This window comes from Podarcis raffonei, chromosome 6, assembly GCF_027172205.1.
Source record: "Podarcis raffonei isolate rPodRaf1 chromosome 6, rPodRaf1.pri, whole genome shotgun sequence".
NCBI lineage: Eukaryota > Metazoa > Chordata > Lepidosauria > Squamata > Lacertidae > Podarcis > Podarcis raffonei.
The window spans coordinates 24,714,297-24,741,918 of NC_070607.1; the positions used below are offsets into that span (position 1 = coordinate 24,714,297).

General features: G+C 43.8%; 1 protein-coding gene across 2 annotated transcripts in view; it reads right to left on the reverse strand.

The window, feature by feature from the left end:
- Positions 1 to 1,133: 1,133 nt before the first annotated feature.
- ALG14 (ALG14 UDP-N-acetylglucosaminyltransferase subunit) overlaps positions 1,134 to 27,622 on the reverse strand; it is a 42,493-nt gene continuing 16,004 nt past the window's right edge. For both annotated transcript variants that reach the window (XM_053391701.1, XM_053391700.1), the window contains one exon: positions 1,134 to 1,554. In XM_053391701.1, coding sequence (XP_053247676.1) covers positions 1,324 to 1,554 — 231 coding nt within the window. In that variant the 3' untranslated portion in view covers positions 1,134 to 1,323. The remainder of the gene's footprint in view (positions 1,555 to 27,622) is intronic.

Below are 27,622 nucleotides of genomic sequence, written 5' to 3' on the forward strand. Positions count from 1 at the left end.
AAGTTCACTGAGAAAGTGACATTTTACCTTTTTTTGGCATCATTAATGCTCATTATCCACACATGGGGCTGCAAAGTGGGCTAAAGAGTCTCACTGCTTCCTAATGACAGTTTCCTCCCTGTAATTCAACACTGTTAAAAGATTTAACGCTCGGCTTGGAAAAAATCTGTCTCCCTCGTGCACATGCGGTTCATCTGCTTGTGACATCCGCTACCTCTTTATTTATCTTAACAATCAAACACAATGCTTTAGAAAGCTTACTTTAGAACACAGGGCCAACTTTTGAGAGGCCAAAAGGAAAAATGATACTGGATTTAATGCTGTGGGGTTTCTTTTTTGGAAAGGCTGCAGAACGAAAACTGTCCTCAGGCCAAGTTAATACGACCGCTTCCTTTATGCTCAAAATATTCACTAGGGATTTTGCTGCTTGCATACAGGAAACAAGCGCTGTGGTACCAGAACAAGATTCTGTTTCTTATAATTTAAGGGGCATGTTTAAGCAACCGCTCAGTGCAGCTATGGCTCTAAAGCCACTGCCCCTGAATGGCCTTTGAGGAGAGACCACAGGATCCCAACACACCACATAGTCTTACACCAGAAGGCGGGTAATGGGTAGAGTGAACAGGTCAGGGAGAAACTGCGTGCAAATAAATACAGCCCATTCCAGTTCTGATTTGTTCCACATGGAAAAGAGGGCAGAAGGAAATGTGGAATGTCAACATCTGACCAAGGCCAGTATCTTATCAGTTGGAATTCTCCATATAAAATCTCAACAGGATCTCATTGCAATAGACTAGAGCACCAGCCAACATCCTCGCCTTTAGTGACTGGGGAAAAACTTGTCACAGTAGGTGAATAAAACATTATTTTGTGATCGGGAATGAGATGATTGCGGGGAACCAGCCCTACTTCCATGATTCCTGGTGGTACCTTAGGGATAAGCCAACATCAAACATCAAACATCAAATAATCCGCTCCGCTGTGCAATTTCATCACAAACTAATATTCTTTCCCCCCTGCTATATTACTCCATTTACCTTATTCCCTGACTCGTCAGAAAGGGGATTTTTTAAGGGATGAGGATGGAGGACGGCAGTCCTGGAAACCAAAATGATGCAATAGAGGTAGAGTTGAGTTCCTGACGGCAACTGGAAAGAGAAGCATAATCTTGTGGCGTCCAGCTGGGTGGTACGCACATACGGTCCACTTTGGTTTTTAGAAATACACTAATGAGTCTTGCTTGACTTGTGTAAACTTATGAAGGACCGGTTGGAAAAAAAAATCAGCGCTGGTACTAAAACACATTGAGCTTGTCCTTTCTTGTCACACAATTCGCCCAAGATAGAGAGACTTGGGATACTTTTCTTTCAGCCCAGGCCACTGGACGATGAAATAATCTGAAAAGTGGTAAAGGATCTTCCCGGACAATGACAGGTTTTCCACGCGGCAGATGCTCTCGACGTATACAATGGTTACGCTTTTTATCCCCAGCATCCTGAGCAGGAGGGCAGATGCGCATATGGGAACGCAAGTTCCTGGGCCATTGCACAAAACCTAAGAAGAAGAAGAAATGTCAGACAGAAAGTTAAATTTCAAAACCACACCTTTAATGGAGAATGAAAGGATAAATCCCATCAGTCATACAGGACGATAAAAACAAAAGTGAAAGGCTAATGCAATTTCAGTTCAAGACAAAATAAAAAATGATTATTGGAAAAAACAAAATCATTGCCTTCTCCACTGTCAAAATTTGCGGTTTTAAGGTGCAGAGAATCTATTATTATTCTGTAAACTGCAATCTATGGTGACGAATAAATGAAGATGGCTTCCATTGAGTCAAAACAGGGCTTAAGATATCAATTCGCAGCAGTTCTCTAGGAAAAGGCCTTTCTGATCCCAGCCATCTGACATCCATTTTTATATAACAACAAAATGCCTTGTGGCACCTTAAAGGCTAACACATTTATTATGGCTTAGTTTTCATGAACCAGAGTCCTGCTTCATCAGATGCAGCTGATGTTGTTTTTGCTGCAACAGGCTAACGCAGCTACCCTTCTGGAAATGGTTATGTTTTGCTATTTGTCCAGGCTTTCGCCAGCGGATAGGTGCATTTAGGAGTTTTAGGGCATTTTAATTATTGCAAACTGGATGTTGTTTTATTTCAGCTTTTTGTGCTGCTGACTGCCCTGGGTACCCTTTCAGAGAGAAAGGGACAGGATACAAATTGAACAAATGAACACAAAACTTTTCTACAGATACTGAGGACCGAATCTTGACCCAAAAGTGTAACTCCCCACTTATGGCCTTTGAGACTGAGTCCACATCTGCACCATACAATTAAAGCACTACTAAACCGCTTTTAACTGTTGTGGTCCCCCCCCCCCCAAAAAAAATCCTGGGAAACTGTAGTTTGTTAAGGGGGCCAAGAGTTGTTGGGAGACCCCGATTCTCACAATTTCCAGAGTAGTTTAACAATCCATCTCTCCTCCCACGGAACTTGGGAACTGTAGTTATGTGAGGGGAATAGGGGTCTCCTAAAAACTCTCCACACCCTTAACTAACTATAGAATTCCCAGGATTCTTTTTTTTTGGGGGGGGGAGTCATGATTGCTAAAGGGATTCAACAGCGCTGTAAAAAAATGGTGTAGATGCAGCCTGAAAGAATGCATATTGCACACAGGTATGTAGAAATTCTCAAATAAATTCCCAGGGCAGGGGTGTCATTGGACCATTCCTTCCTTTGTTACTACCCTGCTCTTACTTCACTCAGGCAACAATCCCAATTCCACTCCTATCCTTGTGATGATCCTTTCAGTAACAAAGGGGCAAACCAATATGGTGCTGAAATGCTCGGGGGGGGGGCACCCATTCTTGTTGTCCTACCGTCCTTTCTAGGGCTAGGTGATTGGAATCCAACTGTGGAAATTACCGTAATTTGATTTTTTTCCCCTTCATGGCTGCTGGGCTGACTTTGGAGGGGCTCTTCCAGCTGAGGTTCTGTTATACATATACCCTGCCTTGTTCACTGATTTTTTTCAGAGGGCCCGGTTCTTAAATTGCCCGCTTTTAAAACAAGCTGTCATGCTTTGGATCAGGGTTTTTCCAAACTTGGGCCTCCAGCTGTTTCAGGACTACAATTCCCATCATCCCTGACCACTGGTCTTTCTAGCTAGAGATGATGGGAGTTGTAGTCCCAAAATAGCTGGAGAACCCAAACTTGGGAAACACTGCTTTAGATGGAGGCTGTCATTGTCTGTCATGTCACAAATTAAAAAGACAATTCCCCCCGCCCCCCAAAAAAATGGGGTGGAGGAGAGAGCAGATGTAAAGCACAGGTACCCATTTGCCCCAGCCTAGCTACAGATCTGGGTGGGAAAGACGAAAAATTCCCCTACAATGGAAAAGTAGCTTAGGGGGAGGGAATTGTTGGAGGGGACAGGAATGATGTGAGCATGTCTGTGTGAAAGATGGGAAGGTACATGAGAACCAACTACTTCAAAAGTGCTAAGAGTAACTGGGGCCCCCTGCCTTGAGGCCTACAATCTGATAACAGCACCATGGCATAATTACAAATGGCAAGTGTGTTACCACATACTAGATTGAGGAGAAAGAGCTAAACATGGGAATGCCGTTTCTGCTAGTACCCTATTTCCCATCACATGTAGTCCTGTTTGGCGTGTTGGATATTTGATGGGTTTTGGTTTTTTCGTCCTGCTTTTACTGCTAGCTGCCTAAAACTTCTAAATCAGATGGGGTTCTACAGAAATATTAAATCAAAATGTGTGCCTTAACGTGCGCCAAGGAAGCTTGCAGTTCTGAGAAAATTATCAGGGAAAATAATAATGTGCTGTGGGACTATCCAAGATTTCTGTGGGGAGAAGAGGAATTGAGAATGTGGTCAGCATGAGTCATCCACGAATTTATTATAATTAGGCTTCGGAGAACTCTTTTCGTAGGCTATTGTGGAGATGAACAGCTAATAAGAGAAAAAATAAACTGCAGGAGTCTGCTTTAAGAATTTCCTCCCCTCCCCCTTGGCTTATTCTCCCATTGAAATAAATAGTAACTGGTTCCCCCATTAGGGTAGAAAGGCATCTTAAAATCTGCAATAGCAATTTGGGCATAGTTGTTCTACAGTTCTTATTAACTGTTCAACAGTTTTAATTCAAGAGAGAATCACCTCACAAATTCTGTGTTGGCGGAACTGTAATGTGTCCCTTACCATGTTCCATTTTCACCCAGATACAACTTTCCATGAGATTAGTTCACAGCATTTTGACCACCTCTGTTTGAGGTATTCTTGAGGTGTCAACAATTGTCCACATCCAGCCCCCCCCCGAGTACTAATTATCCACACACTTCCAACTGCCAGCCCACAAGGGAAAGAAAATATGGAAGAAGCAGAGGCCGTAGCCAATTGTTTTGCCAGAAATCCACTATGGTGTGTGGGACCGGCCTGCTCCCCTTTTTCGCCTCCAATAAGAGAATGTGTTGACCAGAGCTCTGTTCTTTTAATCAGGACTGTAACCTTTAATTAATTAATCAGCTGTTTCAAAAAAACTTTTGACTCACTGCGGAGAACACATGGCCTTCTAGATATTGTTGGTATCTAACTCCCATGAGACTGAGCTAGCATGGTGAACAGACAGGGATGCTAGAAATTATAGGTCAGCAACATCTGGGGGGCTACAAGTTCCCTGCCCCAGTTTTAAATCAACTGAAAAGACCTCCCTAACACATTTTAATATACACTGGTACCTTGGGTTACATACGCTTCAGGTTACATACGCTTCAGGTTACACACTCCACTAACCCAGAAATAGTGCTTCAGGTTAAGAACGTTGCTTCAGGATAAGAACAGAAATCGGGCTCCGGCGGCGCGGCGGCAGCAGGAGGCTCCATTGGCTAAAGTGGTGCTTCAGGTTAAGAACAGTTTCAGGTTAAGAACGGACCTCCGGAACGAATTAAGTACTTAACCCGAGGTACCACTGTACACACAGGCCCCACTATCCAAATGTTTATTTATTTATTTTTTATTTATTATTTTATTTAGGATTTTCTTGTTTTACAGAAGTGTAATGCCTCATATTTCCCCCACCCCCCCATGTAACATTTTTACAAATCCGTTTCATTTGTTGAGGCATTAGGGGGAGAAGAAAAAAAAAGGAAAAAGAAAGGGGGTGGAGGGAGGGAAGATGGGTGGGGGTGGGGTCAGGTGGTGGTGTTTCTATTATGCTTAATGTATGTAGAGTTTGGTGTCAGCGTTGTTTGTGTTGTTCACTTGTGTTCCTTTGGTGGTGAGAGAGTTTGGGGTTGGCCTAGGGTGTGATTGTTTGTTTGTGATTGGCTGTGGTGATCTTTGTTTTCATGTGTGAGTGGGGTGGGTGGGTGTTTTGGATCAGGTTAGCATATTGATTTGTATGCTGTTGGTGGATTATTGTCATTGTCTTGTTGGGCTGTGTATGTGATAAAGGGGAGCCATACCGGGGTGAAGGTGTCTTCTTCTGTTTGTCCCCGTGTCAGTTTCAGTTTATTAGTTAATTTTTCTAGTAGGGCTGTTTCCCATACTATTTGGTACCATTGGTCCATGCTTACTCCTGACAGGTCTCTCCAGTGTCTGGTTATGGTGTTTCTGGCTGCTGAAAGTAGGTGGGTTATGAGTTCTTTGTGGTGTAAATGGGCGTTGTTGTCTTGGAAGATGTTTAGTAGGGCCAATTCTGGGGTGATATCTAATACTTGTTTAGTTATTTTACATATTTCTCGTATGGCTGTTGCCCAGAATAGTTGGATTTTGGGACACTCCCACCACATGTGGAGGTATGTGCCTGTCGAGGTGCACCCTCTCCAGCATTTTGGTGAGGTTCCTGGGCGTATTAGCGCTAGTTTCCTTGGGGTTAGGTACCACCTGTAGGTGAGTTTCACTGTGAGTTCTTTTCTTTTCGTTGATATGGATTTAAAGGGAGGTTTAGACCACATTCTGGTCCATTGCATGGGGTTAATCTCATAGCCTATGTCATTCTCCCATTGTTTTTTGATTGCGTCTAGGGGGTTTGTGGGATTTTGGAGTAGTATTTTGTATATTGCGGATACCGTCCCTTTACTGTTTCCCTTTGTTGTTAGGAGGAGGTTTTCGAAGGTTGTCAGGGGCCTAGTTGCTGCTAATTTTACTGTTGGATTGTTTAAGAGGGCATGTAGTTGGTGTTGTGTTAACCAGGGCATTTGGGTGTCTTCTAGTTTGTCTTGTATTTCTTGTGTTGACAAAGGTTTGTTATTTTTATAAAAGTCTATTAGGCGATATAAGCCTTTGGTTCGCCAGGTTTTTATCTGGAGGTTTTGTGCTGCATGGTGGAATAATGGGTGGTACGCCAGGGGGATTAGTGGGGATGGGGTTGGGGATAGTTTGCCTATTTGTGTTTTCCATGCTTTGAGCATGGTCTGTGTGTACCTGTTGAGTGTTGTGGGAATTTTCTTTTGTTTGTTTGGGAGGAGTGGGTATGCTGTGGTGCAGGTATTTTCAATTGTGTCCCTCTCTAGGTGTACCCATTGTTTTGTCTCATCTTTGAGTATATATGGGATTATATGTCGTATTTGGTTGGCAATGTAATATGCTTCTATGTTGGGGATTCCCCATCCTCCTTCTGAGGTGGGGAGGTGCAGGCATTTGGGGCTTATTCTTGGTTTTTTATGTGAGAAGATAAAAGTGTGTAGTTTTCTCTGCCAACTGCGGAGTTGGGTTGGGGGGATCCAGATTGGGAGGGTTTGGAATAGGTAGGTTAGTTTTGGGAGTGTGATCATTTTGATCATGGCTATTTTGTCTGAGAGAGTGAAATTCATGTTATTCCATCTCTTTAGGTCTTTGTTAATTTGTCACCACAGGGGCTTGTAGTTGTGGAGGTGCAATTTATTGAGGTTTCTGGTTATTTGTACCCCTAGGTATCTGAACTTGGTGTGGCAAAGTTTTATTTTGGTGACCTTCGTGAGTTCTTTTTGGGTGTGAGGAGGGGTGTTGAAGCACATAGCTTCTGACTTTGTGAAATTTACCTGTAGGCCCGACACCATTGCAAATGTGTTGAGTTCTCTGATTAGGGAGGTTGCTGTGCTTATGGGGTCTGGCGTTGTGACCATTAGGTCATCTGCAAAGAGCCCTAATTTATAGGTTCTGCCTTTTATTTCCACTCCCTTGATGTCTGTGGCTGCTCGGATGCGGATTGCTAAGGGTTCCAGAGCCAGGATAAATAAGAAGGGAGACAGTGGGCATCCTTGTTTCGTGCCTCTTTGGATAGCTATAGTATTAGAATCCATATTATTAGTTCTGCATCTTGCTGAGGCTTGGGAGTATATTTGTTTGAGGATTTGTAGGAAGTTGGGGCCAAATTTCATGTTAGTTAGTACTGCTAATATGTATTTCCACTCTAAGCAATCAAAGGCTTTGAGGATGTCTAAGGACATAATTGTCAATGGGAGTTTCGTTGCCTTGCTGTGTTCGATCAGGTTCAGTAGTTTCCTGATGGGGTCTGTTATATTGCGGCCAGGGACAAAGCCAGTCTGGTCTGGGGCTATTAACTTGTGTAGGAAGATTTTTAGGCGGTTGGCCAAGATTGATGTGAATATCTTGTAGTCTTGGTTTATTAATGAGATTGGGCGGTATGATTCTACTTTGAGGCTGTCTTTTAGTGGTTTTGGGATGGAGACTATTTTGGAGTGGGTCCAGGTTTTGGGGATGGGACCCCCTTTTATGATGTCGTTGAATAGGCGGGTCATGTAAGGCATCAAGGGTTCTTTGAATTTCCTATAGAATTCTGCTGTGAAGCCGTCTGGGCCTGGGGCTTTGTGTGGTTTCAGATTTTTGAGGACTGTATCTATTTCCTCTGGGGTGATAGGGCTGTCCATGAATTCCTGTTCCTCATCGGTTAGGGTAGGCATGGTCAGTCCTGCTAGAAATTTTTTTATTTCCCTCTCTGGTGGGTTATGGGAGGTGTATAGGTTGGAGTAGAATTCTGCAAATTCTGAGATTATTTCTTTGGGGGAGAATGTTATGTTGCCATCTTTTTTGGTGATGCAGTGTATTCTTGTTTTGAGTGCTTTTTCCCTACATCTATTTGCTAGTAATCTGGAGTTTTTCCCTCCATATTCATAGAAACGTTGTTTAGAGTATAGAATGTTGATCATTGTTTTGTTGATTTCTAAGGAGTCTAGTTCTCTCCTTTTTTGTTCTATAAGTTTGAGGAGTTTTTTAGATCCTGTTTGTTTGTAGTGTGATGAGAGGACTGTGATGTCTTGTTCTATTTTGCTAATTTTTGAGGTGGTTTGTTTTTTAAGGAATGTTTTCTCTTTTATGCAAGCTCCTCTGGTGACAGCTTTCATTGCGTCCCATAGGAGGGGGGTTGTTATATTGTCTACATCGTTTTCCTCGAAGTAGTTTTGGAGGGTTTTTGTGAGACTCTCTCTAATTTGTTTGTTTGTCGTTAGGATGGGACTGAAGGACCATGATGGGGTGGTTTGTGTTCCTTCTCCTATTTTAACGATGACTTCTACTGGGGCGTGATCTGTGATTTTAATGTTACCTATGTTTGTTGATTCCACTGAGGGGATCAGACCCTGTGTGAGTAGAATGCTGTCCAGTCTGGACACTGTATCATGGCGTCCCGATTGGAATGTATGGCTGATGTCTCCCGGGTTTTGCTCACCCCAGATGTCATAGAGACCCCTGTTTTTTTTAGCAATTTTAGTAATTTGTAAGAGTTCCTAGTTGTTGGAGGTTTCCTTCGGAGGAAGGTTGCCCATGGGGTTGTAGGGTGGATATCTTTCAGGGATATACCTTTCATATTTAGATTGAGGTCCCCTCCTAGGATTGCTTCCCCTTCAGAGAAGGAGAGGAATTTGTTTAGTGTCTTCTGGAAGAATTCTAATTGTTTCGCGTTTGGGGCATATATGGAGCTGATTGTCAGTTTGATTTTGCCATCTAGTGTCCCTTTAGCGAAAATGAATCTGCCTTTTTTGTCCTTGAGGACTGTTGTGGCAGTGAAGTTCAGGTCTCTACTAAGTATTATGGCTACACCACGTGCTTTCCCTGAGCCTCGTGCGACCCACTGTTGACTGAAGCGGGGGTCGCTCAGGAGTTTGCTGCCTTTGGGTGGGTTGTGTATTTCTTGTAGGAAGGTGATGTGTGGTTTCATGGTGTTTATGTATGAGGTGATGCGCTTTCTTTTGATGGGGTTTCCCAGCCCCCTCACATTTAATGTAATTGCTTTTAGGTTAGCCATCTTGCTTATCTATTATGTGGGGTGATTCCCTGCCAACCCGTTCGGGTTGTCTTGTGTCTCTCTCTTCGTGTTGTTTAAAGAACCAGTGGGGTTGCGCTGACCTAGGGTGTGGTGGGTGGGGGGCTAGTGGGATTAGAGTAAGATTTGGGTTAAAGAGTAGGGGGTAAGTTGTGGAGAGTTTCCTATATGTAGTCATATAGGTGTTTGTTTGGGGTATTTTGGGCCATCTGGCATTTAGCCGGTTGGTCCTAGGTCTCAGCTGGTGTGGAGGGCCGTGTTCAAGGGCAGGCCATCCCCCCTGTTGTTTGCGATGGGGGGTGATCAGCGAGACAGTGTGAAGTGACTTTGTAACGTCGCTGTCAAGTATAAGGTTCATAAGCAATGTTGCCAATGTTTTGAGCAACATTGTTGGTGTGTTGGGGTGGGGATGTGGGTGCTGGTACGCTCTGGTGCCACCATAGTGCTGGTTGGGTATCAGATTTTAGCCTGATTGTGGGTTGTGTTATTAAGGTTGGAGTTGTTTTTCCTTAGTATGGAGTATGGGGATGTTGAAGGTGTGGGTGATGGGGAGTGTGGTTGAGGTCGTCTGGACTGGTGTTGGGGTGAGGATTTCTGTGGGGGTGCGGGGCTGGGGGGGATGTTGATGGTGTTAACTAAATCTATGTTTTGGGGGGAGAGAGGGGGAAGGGGGGGAATCACCAGTCCTTCAGTTTGTGGTTTTTTCCTGGTTGCTTCATTCAGCTGGGGTTGTTGTTGTTGTTGTAGGGTTGTCCATCTGCGATGAATTGGTTTGGTTAATCTTGGTCTGGTTTCTTGTGTCGTATGGCCGGCGGGACGATTCTGAGCGTGATGCTTGTCTATATTGGTTTGCATTGTTGTGCCGCTTCTGTTGTTTCTTTTTCTTCTGTACCGTCGTCCAGTTGTTTGCTGTTGTTTCCTCGTGGTTGGGGCTGTCACTTGGTGGGTTTGTCGGTTGCCATTCCGGTGGGAGGTCGAGTTCAAGGTTCTTTAGTAGTTGCAGGGCCTCAGATATGTTGGTGGCCGTGTGTTGTGTTGTATTAGTTGTTACAATGAGGCGGAAGGGGAAACCCCATCGGTATTTGATCCCTGCTTGTTGGAGACGCTGGGTGAATGGGCGCAGGCTTTTCCTCCGGTTTAGGGTATCCTGGGATAAGTCCTGTAAGGCCAGGATGGGGGTTTCTCCATATCGAAGGTTGGTTAAGTTTCTGATGTTGTTCCATACCTCTTCCTTCTTTTTGTAGCGTGTGAAGCATACAATGATGTCTCTTGGGAGGGCGCTGGGTTTTGGCATAGGTTTTAGGGCTCTGTGAGCCCTCTCCAAGTCATCTGCCTCAAGTTTCAGGCTTGGGATTGTGTTTTTCAGCCAGCGTATAATTAGGTCTGCTGGGCTTTTCTCCTCTGTTTTTTCAGGAAAGTTGCGGAAGCGGATATTACAACGTCTATTGCGGTCTTCAAGGTCGGCTTGCTTAATTTTCATCTCTTTGTGTTCTGCTTCCATTTGGTTTACCAGTTCGTCCAGTTTCTTGTTCACACGTGCATTCTCCTCCCGGTATTGCTCTATTATTCTTTCTTGCATTTGGTTCTTGTTCTCTAGAACTTCCACTTTGGAGGTTAGATTGTTGATTAGTACCTGCATGGGAGCCATTGTGGCCTTCAGTGTTTCTTCTAATCGTGCTTCTAATCTTGCTTCTATTTCCCTCCAGGTCTCGTTTCGTTACTGGGCGGTCATCATCTTGAAGGGAAGTTACGGTCTTAGCATTGTTTGCCATCTCCCTGGTTGGTGTCATCTCAGTCTCCCTAATGGTTTTGGTTTGAGGTTGGCTTGGCATCCTCTTGGAGTAGAGCGGTGGTTAGGAGTTGTGGCAGTGGTGGTTCCTGGGTATTGTTGGGTTGCTGAGCTGATCAGGCGTTGCTGGCTGGTGGCTTGTGCAGAGCGTTTGGATTAGGTGGTCATTTGTGTCACTTCTAGCCTGTGTTTTAAGAACTTCTGTAGGGCTTCTGTAGTTGCCTCAGCGGTGCTGCCAAAGCGGGGGGGGGGCAGGTAAGAAGGTGAGTAGACTAACGAACAGACAGTTCATATAAAGGGAGGGGGTCAGCAGGTAGAGATGCAAAAGATTAGGGGGTGGGGCCAGGGGAAATATTTGTTTCGGAGGGGGTTGTATATACCCCAAAGGGGTACTGTACTGGGGTCCAGTTAAGGTGGAAGTTGGGGTTGGGAGTGCACTCAGAAGCAGAGACAGACAAATAGGCTATATGTAAAGGGTGGAGGGAGTAAAAGGAAGAAGAAGAAAGAAGAAGGGGGGAGCCGGGGGGAGAGGAGAGATTGGAGTATAAGAGAAGAGAGAGAGAGACAAAAAGAGAGTTGAAAGAGAGAGGAGAGATAGTACAGTAATATCAGCGGTAACAGATTGCAGCAATAGTTTTAGCTATAGTATGAGGGGGGCAAAGTATGATACAGTGATATGAATGTGTGTATGTGTTTCCTTTAGGAGAAGGGGAGGGGGGAGGGAGAAAGGGGGAAGGGAGAGAAAAGGAGAGGAGGAGGGGGAATGGTGGGAAAAGGAAGGAGAACAAAAGAGAGGGGAGAGGGAGGGAGGGAGGGTGAACTGTGGCAATGGTATGGGGGAAAGTCTTATTTTAAAAGAGGGTGGGGGGAGAGGGCTCCCCCCTCAAAAACAATCTGACGAACAGGCTAAAAAAAAGGGGGGTTGATTTTTTAAAGTAAAGGGGATAGAAAACAAAATTGGGGATGGAAAGTGAAAGGTGGGATAGAAGGAAAAAATAAGGAGGGGTGAAGAGAGAGAGAGGGGAGAGAAAAAAGGAAGAGAAAAATAAAAGGGGAGAGTTGAGGGGGAGAGTATCAATAGCAATAGCAGTGATATGGAGAAAATTTTTGTTTTAAAAGAGAGTGGTGGTCGTAGCAGGGGGGCGAAGGATTCCCCCCTCAAGAAGAAGCTGACAATTAGAATAGAAAGGGCTCTAAAAAGGGGGGGGGATTGTGTGTGTGTGTTGTTGTTGTTTTTTTAAAAAAACTATTTCCCCCTAATTATTATTATTATCTTTTGTTTGTAAATAATAATAATAATTAAAATGGTACGGGTAGAAGATAAAAATGAGATTTAAAGGTTTAAAAAAATGTGTTTTTGTGTGTGTATATATATATATATATATATATATATATATAAAGTTATTTTATTTTAAAAAATGAGTAAGGTACGAAGAGGATAGGTAAAAGAGAGTGGAAAGTCTGGGGCGAAGTGGCAGTCCCAGGAAATGACCTGTGTTGTTTCAGGGCTCTTTTCTGGGTACTGCCATTTTAATTCTTAAGAGGGGAGTTTGAGGTGAAAATAAAATGAGATTTAAGTTGGGGTGTGTGTGTGGAAAAGGGTGTCTTTAAATAGTGTAGAAAAGGTAGAAACAACAATAAAAATTCAAGTAAAGGGTGGCTGCAGCAGCAGTGGCCCCTCTTTTAAAAAGAAGAATGATAAAAGTAGGTATATGGGGGGGGATAAAAAAGATTTAAAATTTTTTTTTAAAAAAGGGAGAGGGGGGGAGGAAGGGGTTAACAAAAAGGGGGTTAAAAAAAAAAAGAAAAAGAAAGGGGAAAAAAAGGGTAGTTTCTTCCTTTCTGTGATCTCCTTTGTCATGCGGCTTTTCACTGTTTTCCTTGCCGCTGGAGCTCCGGTCGGGCTCAGCCACGTGTTTTTTCGGAGCCTCTTTTTCCTTCCCGGTGCTCACCTACCTCTCCTCTTTTTTCCCGTCGGCAGAGATGCGGGCAGCAGCGGTAAAGTTGGGGCTCCTTTTTCTGTCTTTCTTTTTCTTCCTCTCTCCCCCTTTCTTTCTCCCTCTTTGCTTTAGCTCCACTGTTCTCCTGGTTTTGGAGCTCCTCTGGGCTGTTGGGGGGGGGTCGGGTGCCTTTCCGGCTCAATCTCAGTCCTGGGGGGGTGTTTTGGCTCCTTTGATAGACTCCCGGGCACCCCCGATTCCTCTCCGCTGGCGGCAGCAGTCTTGGGAGCCCGGGAATCGGCCAGACAGCCTTTTACTCTGGCTGGCTTCAGGAGCTCTTTTCTGCTGTTGCAGCCGCCATGCTGCCTCGCCGGAAGTCCTCCAAATGTTTATTATATGAAAATTCACTTATCCAAACAAGAGCAATTAGTACCCAAACCTCACTATACACACTGCAGATTCAGATATCCAAATAGCCAAACCTGCCTGTAAACAAATAAGCAACCTTAAACAAGTCTCACTTTTTTGTGTTTTGCTGGTGTGTGCAGCTGTTTCACCAGAAATCATTGGGGAGAGAGGGAGTGAGACACTGGACATTCCTTATTTCCCTTCTGCAAAGTTTCAGAGGGTTTTCTTGAGTTTCTTCATCACTTTGGGGTCAAAATTCCATAGCCGGGAACACAGTAGAATTTTTACCACAGAAATTGATGGAAATCATCGACTCATTCGGTGAACGCTTACCTAAATGATTTCCTGATAATGCATTGTGTTCAGATAGCGAAATCTGAGTCTACTCCCCTAAAATTGGCTAGGTCCACATTGGAAGAGGTACTCTCCCTTCACTTTCACAGAAAAAGGAACATATAGCCTAAGATGGTGCCTCCAAAACCAAGCATGTATCCCCCCATAAAACAAGGTGATAAAAAAGTTTAAATCTTTAAAACAAATTGCCTGAGCAAATTTCTACATTATTCAATTTGTTGAATCAATTGATTAAGTTTTCTTTAATTGGGCAGTAATTGTACTTTCATAGAACCTTTACAATCCAGTGTTTGCGTAGCAGAAAGTTTCCCTGTGCTGAAAAGATTTCCTCTGGGCTTTTTCTATATTATTTTCTTTCTCTCTTCCATTGCAGGGATTTCACTTGCCTTCCCCTTCACATTACAAAGAGTAACAGGCTGTTGTAACAAAAACTGCAGGTCTGCATTGAGCTTTTCTACCCTCCCTCACTCCCACAACTAGCTTAACCTACCCTGAGCCCTTCCATCATTTCAATGTGCTTTTAATTGGCCACTGCTGGTGAAATGATTGAAATAGCATCAGGATACAGAGCAAGTTGAACTAGACCCTTCCAATGGAAAGAGCCTGACACAGGACTCCTGTTTTCTGTGATACTTATGTTCTTTGCAATCTGCAGTGCTAACCACAGAACGTAACACTGAAAGTCCTAAATACTTGAGAGCATGCACCATGGAACAGAATGGGATTTCCTTTGGAATTAATATGCACAGGGACTGCACTGTATAAACATTCCCAGATTAACTGCAAGTAGCAACCCACAAAGAGGACCGAAATGCACAACTGTATATAGCAACACATAAACACATGCACCCCTTTCCTGTGAGCAAAGGAGAAAACAGATCCAGTTGATGTAGGCAAAATGTATGAAGACAGCAGAAACCACTCCCCCTCCCCCTCCCCCCAGACTTGGCATCCATTGAACTTTGACACTTTGCAGATGAAAGCTGCCTCAGTCTACTGAATGTGTAAATCTGTGCGAATGACATTTACTAGTTTCCAGTGCAGAAACCAAGCTCCCATCCTTGCATGGATTAAATGTCAGCCAAACTGGCCATAGAAGGGAGAAAGCCACTTTGGGGGCACTTGTTGAAACAAATGAACTCCTCTGTGTATTTTAATTCTGCTTTGGAGATCTCGGGATGTTCCCAAGCTAAAAGAAACGAAAACAGGACAATGATTCCAGACTCTTGGTGCAAACCCACACATTTTGAGCATGCAGCCGTTCTGCTGAAGAAAGGCTTAAGGACCTTATCAGAGCGGAAAGCTGCCATAGACACTGGCCTTTGTAAGTCCAGCAGTGGTAGTGTAACACACTGTATTTCCATGTTCCTTGCCAAAGCCTGCTTTGTGGCCAAATAACCGCCTGAACTTTGGCAGTGATTCGCGAAGGCACCTAACAGCATCTTTGTCCTCCCTTATTTGCCAGTGCTTTGCAAAACAAAGAGCAATTATAAGGGCCTTTCCCACATGGAACAGTTGGCATGGCAGAACAGCTATGATGTTAAATTAGTATGTGTTTGAAATCCCTGCTTGGACACTTAAGGTGTAATCCTGCCATGCTATTCATACACAGTTTTAATGGGGCTTATACATGAGTGGCCCCTTTACAGAGTTCAACCCAAGTGTTTCTAGGTGTTTCTTAGGCAACCCACTATACATGTGTATGTGCCTATTTAATTAATTAACAGGAGGGGAAGGGTGCTCTTGCGCTCAAATCCTGCAACTTGGTTATACTGAACTTTTGATGTGACTAAGTAACAAGAGGGTTAGCTCTAGGTAGCCAGACCTCTGCCTAAACTGCCTCTGCTGCAGCCACTGAGAAGCTTTTGAGAGCCCTGGCAGCTTTGTAGAACAGGGTGAGGGAGAAGATGAGTTGCTTCCATTGCCTAGTTGGAATGCAAGCAGCACAGAGGTGGTTGCAATTGATTTATAATGACAAGGGGTGACTGTAGAGATAAGGAAGTCTCACCTCATTCGCCACTTCTGTTCTCCATACACCCTTTGCTAGGTGGGGCATGGAGGTGGAGTAGGTTCAGACTGCAGAATTAACTGGTTTTTCCAGATGCGTGATGCAAGGATGCTTTGGAATCACAAAAATAGAGGGACACCCCCCCACACACACACTTTTAAGATTCATGACTGATAAAAGACTGATAAAGACTGTTTATCAGACTGATAAAAGGCTTATACTGTGGCATCCTTACACTGGAGACAAATAAAGATGTGAAGGCAAGTTTTGATTGTTTGATGTTTTACTGTGGTTTTATAATTGTTGGAAGCCACCCAGAGTGGCTGGGGCAACCCAGTCAGATGGGCAACATATAAATAATAGAAGTGTTGTTTTATTACTATTACTACTACTACTACTACTACTACTACTACTACTACTACTACTAACCCGGGCTATATAAAGTGATTGCATGAGCAATTACTTCTTGATACACAACATTCTACCTTTACACTTACAAGGAAATGGCGCAGGCAGGCAGATCCTTACTTACTGGTTTTGCTAGAATCACAGGAGAACCACCCTATGTTACACAGCCACCCATTTTGTGCTCTTCTGTGGGGTACATTATAGCCTCGTGGATATCCAATGGCCCCATTTTACTCCGAAGTTTTGGGGCAGGTGTTGTGTTGTGGGGATAGATGTGGCAAAACTGAGGAAGCGATCCACTGCTACATGAAATCCTAACGCTTCAAAAGAGTATTTGCACGCTGGAGACCAGGAGACCACCACAGGACCTCTTTACTGCTTAGTGCTGCATGGAGTCTTTCATGCTTTTTGACGGTTCATGATTCCGTGTGCCTGCTTCCCAACTTTTGTTCTCCTCTTAAGCTACTTGACGGGCCATGCAAACACCAATTAAGGAGTGGACCATTAGTAGATGTATTCCCCTAACCAAGGTGCAGCACAAGAACTTAAGAAGATGCCTTACACTGAGTCAGATCATTGGTCCATTTAGCTCAGGACCAACAACACTAGGAATGGGCAGCTGGATTCTTATCTCCCTCACCCACTGCAGACCAAGGGATGGGTGGGAGGAGCTTGTTGGTCACAGGGTGTCATGACATCAGGTGACTGACAAGAGGCAAAGTTCAAAGGAGGTTGCTGCAGATGCTGATTTGTCTGCTAGAGCAACCACATTGGAAGATAAGGATTTAGTGTGCCTTTTAATGGACCATCAGCTGAAGATGTTTCTAAAACTGGAGCATTTGTCCCTCTGCAGAGAAAGCAGCTTGTATTCTTGTATGCTTGGGGAAGCGCTCTGAATACAACCTGCTTCCTTCTGAGAGAGGAGTGCGCCACATAAAACACAGAACTTTTTTTTCTTTCCGAAGGAAGCTTGCACAGCCCCTTGTGCTGTGCTTCCCAAGAGCCTGACAATCAGCTGACTGTTGGGTGCCAGAGGTTTTGGGTTTGCTGGGCACAGCACTTCAGCCAGCCGATTGTGCATGCAAAGCCCCTTGCAACAAAGCCCCACCTTTACCTGCCCCTCACCTGACATCAGGTGTAGGGCAGGTGGGCATGCATGGACAAAACAGCCTGGCAGGATAAATGGAGCTGCCTGATTTAGTTACTGAACAAGCAAGAAAGGATTTAAAGAAGAAATGTTCTGGCTTAGAACTGTGGTTTCACCACTGGATGACTCTGAACTGTTATTTTACTTTTCTTCTCAGGCAGGGTACTTTGAGGACAGAAGAGAGCATTGGGAAGCTGTCAGACGGATCAGACTCCTTTTGTTCGAGCTGCCACTTTTCCTCCTCAGAGGCATTTACAAGGGGTGCCAAAATTATCCTATCAGGACTGAAGCACATTCCCTTACTAGCTTCATGGCCCATGTTATGGGTCCCTAAGTCTCTAGGGAGTTAGGGACCCTTCTGATCATAGGTGCTTCCCGTTCTGTGAACCAAACTTTCCTGTCCTTGACTCACCATACGACAGTGACCCCCCTTTCTTCCCTCTACTCTGCTCAGTGTTTTCTTAATTTCCTCAACTTTCACTGTTCTGTTTTCTTTTGCTTACTCTTTTGTTTCAGCTTTCCACTTATACCTGAAACGCACGGAGACAATTTGACCTCCTGGAGCATTTCCTCTGCTGTGCCTTCACTGTCAAAACAGTCACAAGGTTTTGGGGTCTAGCCACAATAATGCATTCTATGCATTTGCAAGTTACTTTTCAGCTAAGGCAGCTCCCAATGTGACTTAGGTCACATGTACACCATACCATTAAAGTGTTGCTACACCATTTTAACATTCATGGAGAATCCTAAGAAATATAGCTTGTAAAGGGTGCCGGGAACTGTAGCTCTGTGAAATAAGCACCCTTAACAAACTACAGATCCCAGGATCAGCTGCGTTTTCTTCCGCAGCCTCAGGTGGAACGGCTGGCTGTTACATCCATCTGGCTTCCCAAGAAGATTGCACAGCAATTATTTCTGGTCCAGCCTTGCAAGCAAGCCCGCGACAATTACCAACCTACAATTTCAAACAGCCTGTCTGCCTGCTCATATAGGTTTTTAAAATTAAATACAGCCCCTTACAAATTAAAACAAATCCTTTAATTTCATACCCTTACAAGTTGTTGGCAAAATAACAGTTGCTCTGGGACTGGTGAGGAAAGAGACGTCTAGCACCTCTGCTTTGAGGTAACTTCAAATAAGAAATTCTCTCCCTACTTTCCTTTACAGCCTGAATGTAAAGCACACACCCCTTTTTACCCAAACTGACACAGGCGGCTCAGTCCTAAATATGCTGACTTGAAAGACAGGTCCAGCTGTGCTCAACGAGGCTTGTCCCAGGCCTTTGGTTTACAGTGGAATAAGCCCTGTTCAACACAGCGGGGCTTATTTCAGAATAAACATGCAGAGAGATAACACTGCAATTCTAATCACGTTTACTCAGAAATGAGCTCCACTGAACTCAGTAAGACTTACTTCCATGCAAACATGCTTAGGTTTGGGCGGCAATTCACATTTTACTCCAAAGGACTGTTCGAAGCTGGGCTTTGCGGTGGAAGGTGGTCTTCTCTGTTCTCCATGCCTTCTTAATTTGGCAATGCTTGCTAAGCTCAGATCCGGAAGCCACTTTCAATTAATGGGGCCAAACCAGAGTAACCACAACACGTCTTGGAACAGGGAGCCTGGGAATAAACTCCTCCCTCCAGCATTTTCCAGTCTGCTTCCTCCTATAGCTCCTTCAACCTTCCAAATTCCAAGAAGAGGAGTTAAAACCAGAAAGCTGTTTTTCGTGATTATGGGGGAAGTATCTCAGCTGTGGAAAATAATTCAATGGCAGCTTCTGCAAGTATGAAGGTAAAAGTATTAACAGACTGATTCATGGTGAAATACTAAATGATCATAAGAGAACTGGATAGAATATGTGAAATGGATTTCTTGTATTTTAAAAAGGTTTATGCTGTAGAAAAGCTGCATGGATGTTTTAAAGAAAAGACTCTGGATTAACATTTGGTTGCCTAAGGAGAAATTCATACTTGGCACAGGTAAGTGCCTATTTGCAGGTCTGTTTTAAGCACTTCCTGAGGCGTGTGGTTTCCCATTTTAGGCCTGGTGCCTCCTGTTTGCTAGAAACCTCCTCAGGTGGGTGAGAGTTGTCAGAATCACAGAAATTATGTGCAAGTAGATTGTTCAGATGAACAGTTGATTCAAGTGCTTGGTACTGGCCCTCTTTGACTGTGCTGCTTTGGTGAGGTGGTTGCCCCAAATATTTGCACCAGCATGGTGGGAGGCTGTGCCACAAGACCCTATATTTTCTTTATGTTGAGATGCAAGAAAGGCCAAGGAGACCTACCTTTGGGAAAGAACAGCATGTCTTAACGATAAGGACAAAATAATAATAATAATAATAATATTTTTTATTTATACCTCGCCCTCCCCAGCCAAGGCCAGGCTCAGGGCGGCTAACAAGCAATAATAAAAACAAGTCGAGTGAATACAACTTAAAAACAAGATTAAAATAGGTGGTACATGACCCCAGTCAAGCTTGCAAAAATCTATCATTTGCCCAATAACAAATGTTGGAAATGTAAAGAAAATGAAGGTACATTCTTTCACCTTTGGTGGATGTGCCCTAGGATTAAGGCTTTCTGGGAAATGATATACAATGAGTTGAAAAAGGTATTTAAATATACCTTCTTGAAGAAACCAGAGGCCTTTCTCCTGGGCATGGTCGGCCAATTGGTGTCAAAGAAGGATAGAACGTTTTTTATGTATGCCACAACAGCAGCAAGAATACTCATCGCAAAGTATTGGAAGACGCAAGATTTACCCACTCTGGAAGAATGGCAGATGAAACTGATTGACTGTATGGGATTGGCAGAAATGACTGGCAGAATCCGTGACCAGGGAGAAGAGTCGGCAGAAGAAGATTGGAAAAAATTTAAGGACTACTTACAGAAATATTGTAAAATTAAGGAATGTTGAATGATGCTGGATTGAAATTGAGTGGTTTCTAGCTGTAATGGTATAAGGGAACATGAAAAAATGGTTGGATAGAAAATAAGGTGTTTTTATAAGCTGTAATGCTTTGAGTTAAGGATTTGCTGAACAAATAATTTGAAATGGAATACAAGAAGGGGAGGTATGAGGAGGTCAGAGAAATATGTTATTGAAAACTATGTATTATGAACTATATGTCTTTTTAATTTTTTTGTTTGTTTTTTGTTTGCATAAAAAATTGAAAACTTTAATAAATATCTTTAAAAAAAATAAAAAAAAAATAAAAACAAGATTAAAATACAACATTAAAATATTGAAACATTAAAATGCAGCCTCATCACAGGAGGAGAAAGGAAAAAGAAAGGGGGGAGGGAATCAAATTGGCTCCAAGCCAAAGGCCAGGCGGAACAACTCTGTCTTACAGGCCCTGCGGAAAGAAATCAGATCCTGCAGGGCCCTGGTCTCATGAGACAGAGCATTCCACCAAGCCGGAGCCAGTGTTGAAGAGGCCCTGGCTCTGGTTGAGGCTAATCTAACTTCCTTAGGGCCTGGGACCACTAGGGTGTTGCTATTTATGGACCTTACTGGGAGAGGCGGTCCCTAGGTACGAGGGTCCTAAATCGTGAAAAGAACTCTGTAAAAAAGTTAATTCTAAAATATGATAATTCGCCAACAGAAAGGGGAGGTTCTGGTTGAAAAATGCACATAACCAAACATGTATTAGAAGCAACTCCAGAACTGGCTCTATTAAATATTTTCCAAGCATATATATAATGCAAGCAGCTGCTTTATAGTGAGTAAGACCACTGGTCCATCAAACCCAACATGGGCTTTTCTGACTGGTGATTGATTGAACCTAGGGCCTTATCAGCTGCACCACTGAGTTATAGCACTGGAAAACCAAGTTTGTTTGTTTGTTTTTTAAAAAAAGATGGTGTGGAAAATAAATAAGTGGAGGATGCCAGATCCAAAAATCAAAACACAATGATGCAAAGAAAAGACTGAAGGAGCTCAATTAAACACACACTTTCCCAGGAACAGTCTTCAGGCTCCTCAAGCACATATCTGAAATTGCAATCTGGAATCCTTCAGTCTTCAAAGAAGGCTTATCTAGGTACCAAATTCTGGAACAATGTTTTAAAGGGCAGGAGAGGAGGCAAATGAAATTGTGTGTGTGTGTGTGTGTGTGTGTGTGTGATAGCTGTCAACTTTTCCCTTTTCCTGCGAGGAATCCTATTCGGAATAAGGGAATTTCCCTTAAAAAAGGGAAAAGTTGACAGCTATGGTGTGTGTGTGTTGCCTTTCCTAAGTGGATTGTACTGCTTGCTTTCACTATTGCTCAAAAAAGATGCCCTAACCCTATGCCACTAGGAACTTTACATGAATGCTTACATACATCCATGAATGCTTAGCACATCACATGAATGCTTAGCACATCCATTGCTAAAGCTACAATATGCAGTGCTAACAGAAACCAGTGTTAATTTTTCTTCCGGAGTGTTCATGCTCCAACTGTGAACTTTTTAGCAGAAGTAGGTTGCAAATAAATGGAATTCCCCATTGCATAAATACAGATATTGAATACAGGCCAAAGAACATTGGTCTGGCACCAGCAAGACCACACTCGGAATGCTACGTTTATCCATTCATGTCATCACCATTGTCAGGAGAACCAAGGAACAAGGACATGGGTAGTAGAGAGGAACCAGAGAGATACAGGAATTCATGGGGTTTAAGGACTTTAAAACGGGGGCATTGCTGATCCAAATGACCATTTGCAATCCAGACAAATATGCAGCAAGGGTCACTTAACTCTGAGGTCAGAATTCACATTACACATATGGAAAGAAGGATCCAGAGTGTCTCCTCAGAGGATTTTTGCCTCTGAGAACTCCTAGCAAATAAGCTGCAGAGGGAGGGTCATGTCTGTGGTTGCTCCTCCAATGCTTGTTTTTTCAGCACGAGGTGAAGAACATTTCATTCCCCCAGACCTTTCCATCATAAAAAAACCCTTTCAGTGTTTTTCAAATGCTTTGTACTGATGTCATTCTCTGTTGGGTTTTTTTTAATTCCGTGGCTGGTTTAATTCTGTTTTAGATTTCATGTTTACAAGTTAATTTTTTGTATCTTATGGTTTTAATTATTATTTACTTCTAAACCATCTAGAGAACCTTTGCTACTGGGTGGTATAGAAATACTGCAAGTGAGTAGCCAGGCTGTTCCTTCTTGGTCATGCATGTGGCAATGCAGTTCTTTGAAGCCAAGGTCGCCCTGCGCATCACCTCATGGAGTCCCACACGTACTTTGGCTTGGTGATGACTGGTGCCCATTTGGACTGACAGGGTGAAAGGCAGAGACGACAATGGCAGGTGGAGCCAGAACCAATGACACGAAAGAGTCAGCCCCCCATCTCCCTCCCTCCCGAATTCTGCAAAGGCTCCTCCTCCAACTAAGGAGGAGGAAACTGACAGACAGGGCCACCTCCTAGACTGGATGCAAGTTAAGAGGGCAGGGAGTTAGGGACTGGCTGAGAGGGTCCCCATCCTATTATCTACAGCTGCTCTGCATCCTGCCCTCCATGTGTATTGCGGGTGGGGAGGCAGATTGCAGGACGGTGACTAATGTGTGCACTTAAAGCCATGCTTAGGCAGTTTAAACTCAACTCTCTCTCTCCCCGCCCCCACCTCCAATTTCTCTAGCCAAAAAAGAGGCCTGACAGCTTGGATATTTCCAAAGCAGATATCCAAAGGAATGCAACCTCCGTTATTGATGAAACAAAGAACACTCAGACCTCTCTCATGCTATCAGATATTATTACTTAGGTAATTATCAGCCACACTGTGTTCTTTCTAAATACTGGAGATCGTATCGCAGCTTCCTCTCCTCTCCCCCTCCGGTACTCAGGAGGGCACTGAATAGAACCAGTTGAAACTGCATGTTCAACGCTATTAGAAGGTAATGGTCTGAAACCATACACAGAACTGCTGTACGCCGCATTTATTTCTGAGGTCCTTAGTGCTGGAGGTGCGTTAACTGGTTTCAGGAGAGCTTCCCCGTTAACAGTAACAAAAGCAACCCTGGCTGCAGGGCTCCTTCCTAAAATACTAAAGCTGCACAAAAAATAATAGGGAATGGTGGTTCCAATCCAGAGCAAGTTAGTCCAAGTCCCATTTAAATCAGTGGGACAACTTTTCAGCAGTGGGTGCTGAACTTTTAAGTTCCTTTGAAATGGATAGGATTTAAGCATGACCGCCTCTGAATTGGGGTTTCACTTTTCTGCCTCTAATGTAGGAGCTTTGCCTTGTAGGTATGGATGACTTCTGTTTATATTTTCCTACATTGGCCGTTGTTGTTGTTTAGTCATGTCCAACTCTTCGTGAACCCATGGACCAGAGCACACCAGGCACTCCTGTTTTCCACTGCTTCCCACAGTTTGGTCAAACTCATGCTAGTAGCTTCGAGAACACTGTCCAGCCATCTCGTCCTCTGTCGTCCCCTTCTCCTTGTGCCCTCCATCTTTCCCAACATCAGGGTCTTTTCCAGGGAGTCTTCTCTTCTCATGAGGTGGCCAAAGTATTGGAGCCTCAGCTTCAGGATCTGTCCTTCCAGTGAGCACTTAGGGCTGATTTCCTTAAGAATGGGTAGGTTTGATCTTCTTGCACTCCATGGGACTCTCAAGAGTCTCCTCCAGCACCATAATTCAAAAGCATCAATTCTTCGGTGATCAGCTTTCTTTATGGTCCAGATCTTACTTCCATACATCACTACTGGGAAAACCATAGCTTTAACTATACAGACCTTTGTCAGCAAGGTGATGTCTCTGCTTTTTAAGATGCTGTCTAGGTTTGTCATCACTTTTCTCCCAAGAAGCAGGCTTCTTTTAATTTCGTGACTGCTGACACCATCTGCAGTGATCATGGAGCCCAATTAATTAAAATCTCTCACTGCCTCCATTTCTTCCCCTTCTATTTGCCAGGAGGTGATGGGACCAGTGGCCAGGATCTTAGTTGGCCATTATATTTTCCAATTAAGTTTCTGACTTGGTTGCTTTGCAGCACTGGATTGTATATCTAGGCCAGGGGTTGCTAACCTGTGGCCTTCCACATGTTGTTGAATGGCACTTTCCACCAACTCCAACTATGGCCAGTGGTCAGGGAGGTTGAGGACTATAGTTCAGAAACATCTGGAGGGTCACATCTTAGCCAGCCCTGATATTGTCTGAAATTAATATGGGCTGTATAAAGAATTCAAATTGTTGCTTTTTGGTTGTTGTTCAGAACAATTGTTATGATCCTGCCAACTTTAGATATGTTTAAGTTTAATTGATTTCAGCAGGCAAATTGAACATGTTTTTAACTCTCTCATACTGAAACCAATGGGATTAAAAGTGCGCTCAGCTTAAGTTCTGTCATGCTCAAGATTAACAAAATGAACATTACACAGATGCATCCACTGCAGCTTATAGGAATGTCTCATGTTAGCAATTTGCAATTCTTATTATTGGCACAAATATATTTCTAGTCGACTTGAAGGCATTTCTCCCCCTTGAAATTATACGTGAAGGGCAAGAGACCAAACTTTTCACACTGGGTGTTCTGCTCTGGCCTTGCAAAGGAGCCCTGGGGTGACATGGCAAGGGAAGGTCAGTTGTTGCAGGACCAAGGAGAGCTCCTAGTCATTAAGAGATCTGGGGCAAACTGATGGATGACCAGCTCTATTTCTCTGTAATATCCAAATTGGAGAGGCTGTGCAAGCCCTGGAGCACTGCCTGAACTTGCTGGTGGGCTGGATGAGGACCAACAAACTGACTCTGAATCCTGGTAAGCCGGAGGCACTCTGGGTGAGTGGTTCCCAAATCTGGATAATTGATCAGTTGCCTGTTTTGGATGGGGTTGCACTCTCCCTGAAAAAGCTGGTTCATAGTCTGGGGGGTGCGCCGGCTTTGGCTGATATGAGAGCTGCAGCTGTTTCTTAACCAAGACAGCCCGACTGCTGTTGCCCATGCGCTGTAACTTCCAGATTGGATTGCTGCATTGTGCTCTATGTGGGGCTACCCTTGAGAATGGCAGGTATGGTTTTCTCAGGAGGTCTAATCCATCCAATGTCAGAATCAGGTCTTTAGTGTGGCAGCACCTATCTTTACAAATCGGACAAAGTGTCATTGCTACTGTCTTTCTGGCAGGCCTGTCTGGGATAGCTCAGTCAGTACAGGATGAGGCTCTTAATTTCAGGGTCATGGATACGAGCCCCAAGTTGGCCTTCTTGCCTGCCGAGGACACCATATCTAGCTGTACCCATCTTTAGGTAGGTCTTCAAGGAACAGAGGTTGAGAACATAAGAGGAGCAAGACATCTAGCCCAGAATTCTGTTCTCACAGTGGCCAACTATGAGAAATATTGACCTGCCCACATTAGGACTTTACACAACAAGGGTGATATCCAATGCCCTTGTTGTGTTAGCACAAGGATCTATGGTATCCTTCCCCCCCTGCACACCCCACATCTGTTCCAGAGGGTTGGGGAAAACCCTACAGATTTAGGAGGTGCATGTAGGGGACAGCAGGGAAAGGAGGTGCATTTACAGATTTAGGAGGTGCATGTAGGGGACATTCCGTTGTGCAAGGAGAAATCATTTTGCAGCATTCACCTAGCACTACTTTAGATACAACCCCAATATGTTTGTTCTCCAATTTAAAAAAAGCACATGAGACAATACACGCACGCACACCCACGCGCACACACACAGAGCAGTATTTTGTCAGACAAGTTATGGATGGAAAACCCCCACAGAGCAACTTAGCAAATTCTCTCTAACAGAAGAAATCTACTTTTTAATAATAATAATAATAATAATAATAATAATAATAATAATAATAATCTGTTTTTCTATGTGCTCTGTAAACTCCAGAGATCAGGACAGAAGAAACCAATAATATACTGGAAAGTAATCTAGGTTTGTACTCTCTCCTTTAATAAAAAGTGGGGGAAAAGCCCTAATGCAAATCATGCTACAAAGGAACAATACTTTATTATCCATTCTAGCATGCTACAGAAGTGCTATGAACTTAAGACATTTTGAGAGCTGCGGAGAGAATGGAAAGTCTTAGCTAAGTGTAATAAAGATCGCCTTTCATCACTGCGTGAGCGTTTCTATAACAATTGTATCTGTTTGCTATGGTGGAACTTAGCAAGACTGTGAATCCGGCACCTTACACTGCTTGCTCATTTCCATAATGCTATATGTATGGACTGAGGCTACTCCCTACCCAATCCCACCTTGGGGTGCCTAGCTTGGCACCTTTGGGAGATACGGTAACCAAATGGTGTTGTAATCGGCCTTAAGCAAGACAGCTGCCTCCAGCCTATCCAGCTGTAAAAAGTATGAAATCCATTAAGGTTAAGGAAGCCAGATGGAATCCTTGCCTCGTCACTCTCTCACACAGAGCAGGAAGGAAAACACTGGAGTGCCTTAGGTCAGTCGGTAGAATCAAGAGGCTTCGTCACTTCAGGCAATAGGATGCAGGGTTTGTGCATGTACAAGAATGCTGTCTTGGTGGAGAAAGCACTCTGTGCATATAGAAAAACAGCCTGTCATAGAGAAGGCTTTATCTAAATGGACAGATTCTTGCAGTGCTATTTTTTATAAAAAAAGAGGTGCTGGAACTCACCATGAACGCCTCCCTTGTTCTCTTATAATGGCAATGGCACCCACCTGAGAGGTGCCGGCATTGAGTTCCGGTGAGTTCTGGCTAAAAATAAAAAAAGCTCTGGAATATTGCTTTTTTTCTTTGAATGTATAAACATTCAAGCATAGGAAGAGTGCCCCCCCTACTTCAGATCTCAACTATGCCAAACAGCCTTAAGCAAGGTATCTTACCTGAGGCATTAACACTGCCTTTACATCTCCCTACTGCAATTTAGGGATTACAACCCTAGGTAGGTTTCAGGGCTCCCATCCAGGTAATTTAGTCAATATATACGAAACTCAAATGGTGCTAAATGCCGGATATAAATATCACCGTTGTGCAGTTTTCCCAGACGTTTATGTCCACCTCCTCCTCGTGTGAGGCATGGAGTTGGGAAGTACTGGAGAGAAGGGAAGGGAATAACAGGAGGCTTTGCTTATAAATTTAACATAAACACGAGAGGTTACCATGGGATTGCTGCAGAACAAAACTTTTAAGCACATAACCTTTCTAGGGCGAAGGGATGGAGATGGAGGATTTTAGACCCAGGAGCACAATATGATGCTCCAGACATTTCTACCTGACTCCTTGGGACTCGGCCTAAGCCACACCTCCTCCTCAGGCCCCGCCCCTTCTCTCTGGCCCAACTCCACCCCCTCCTTGTCCAC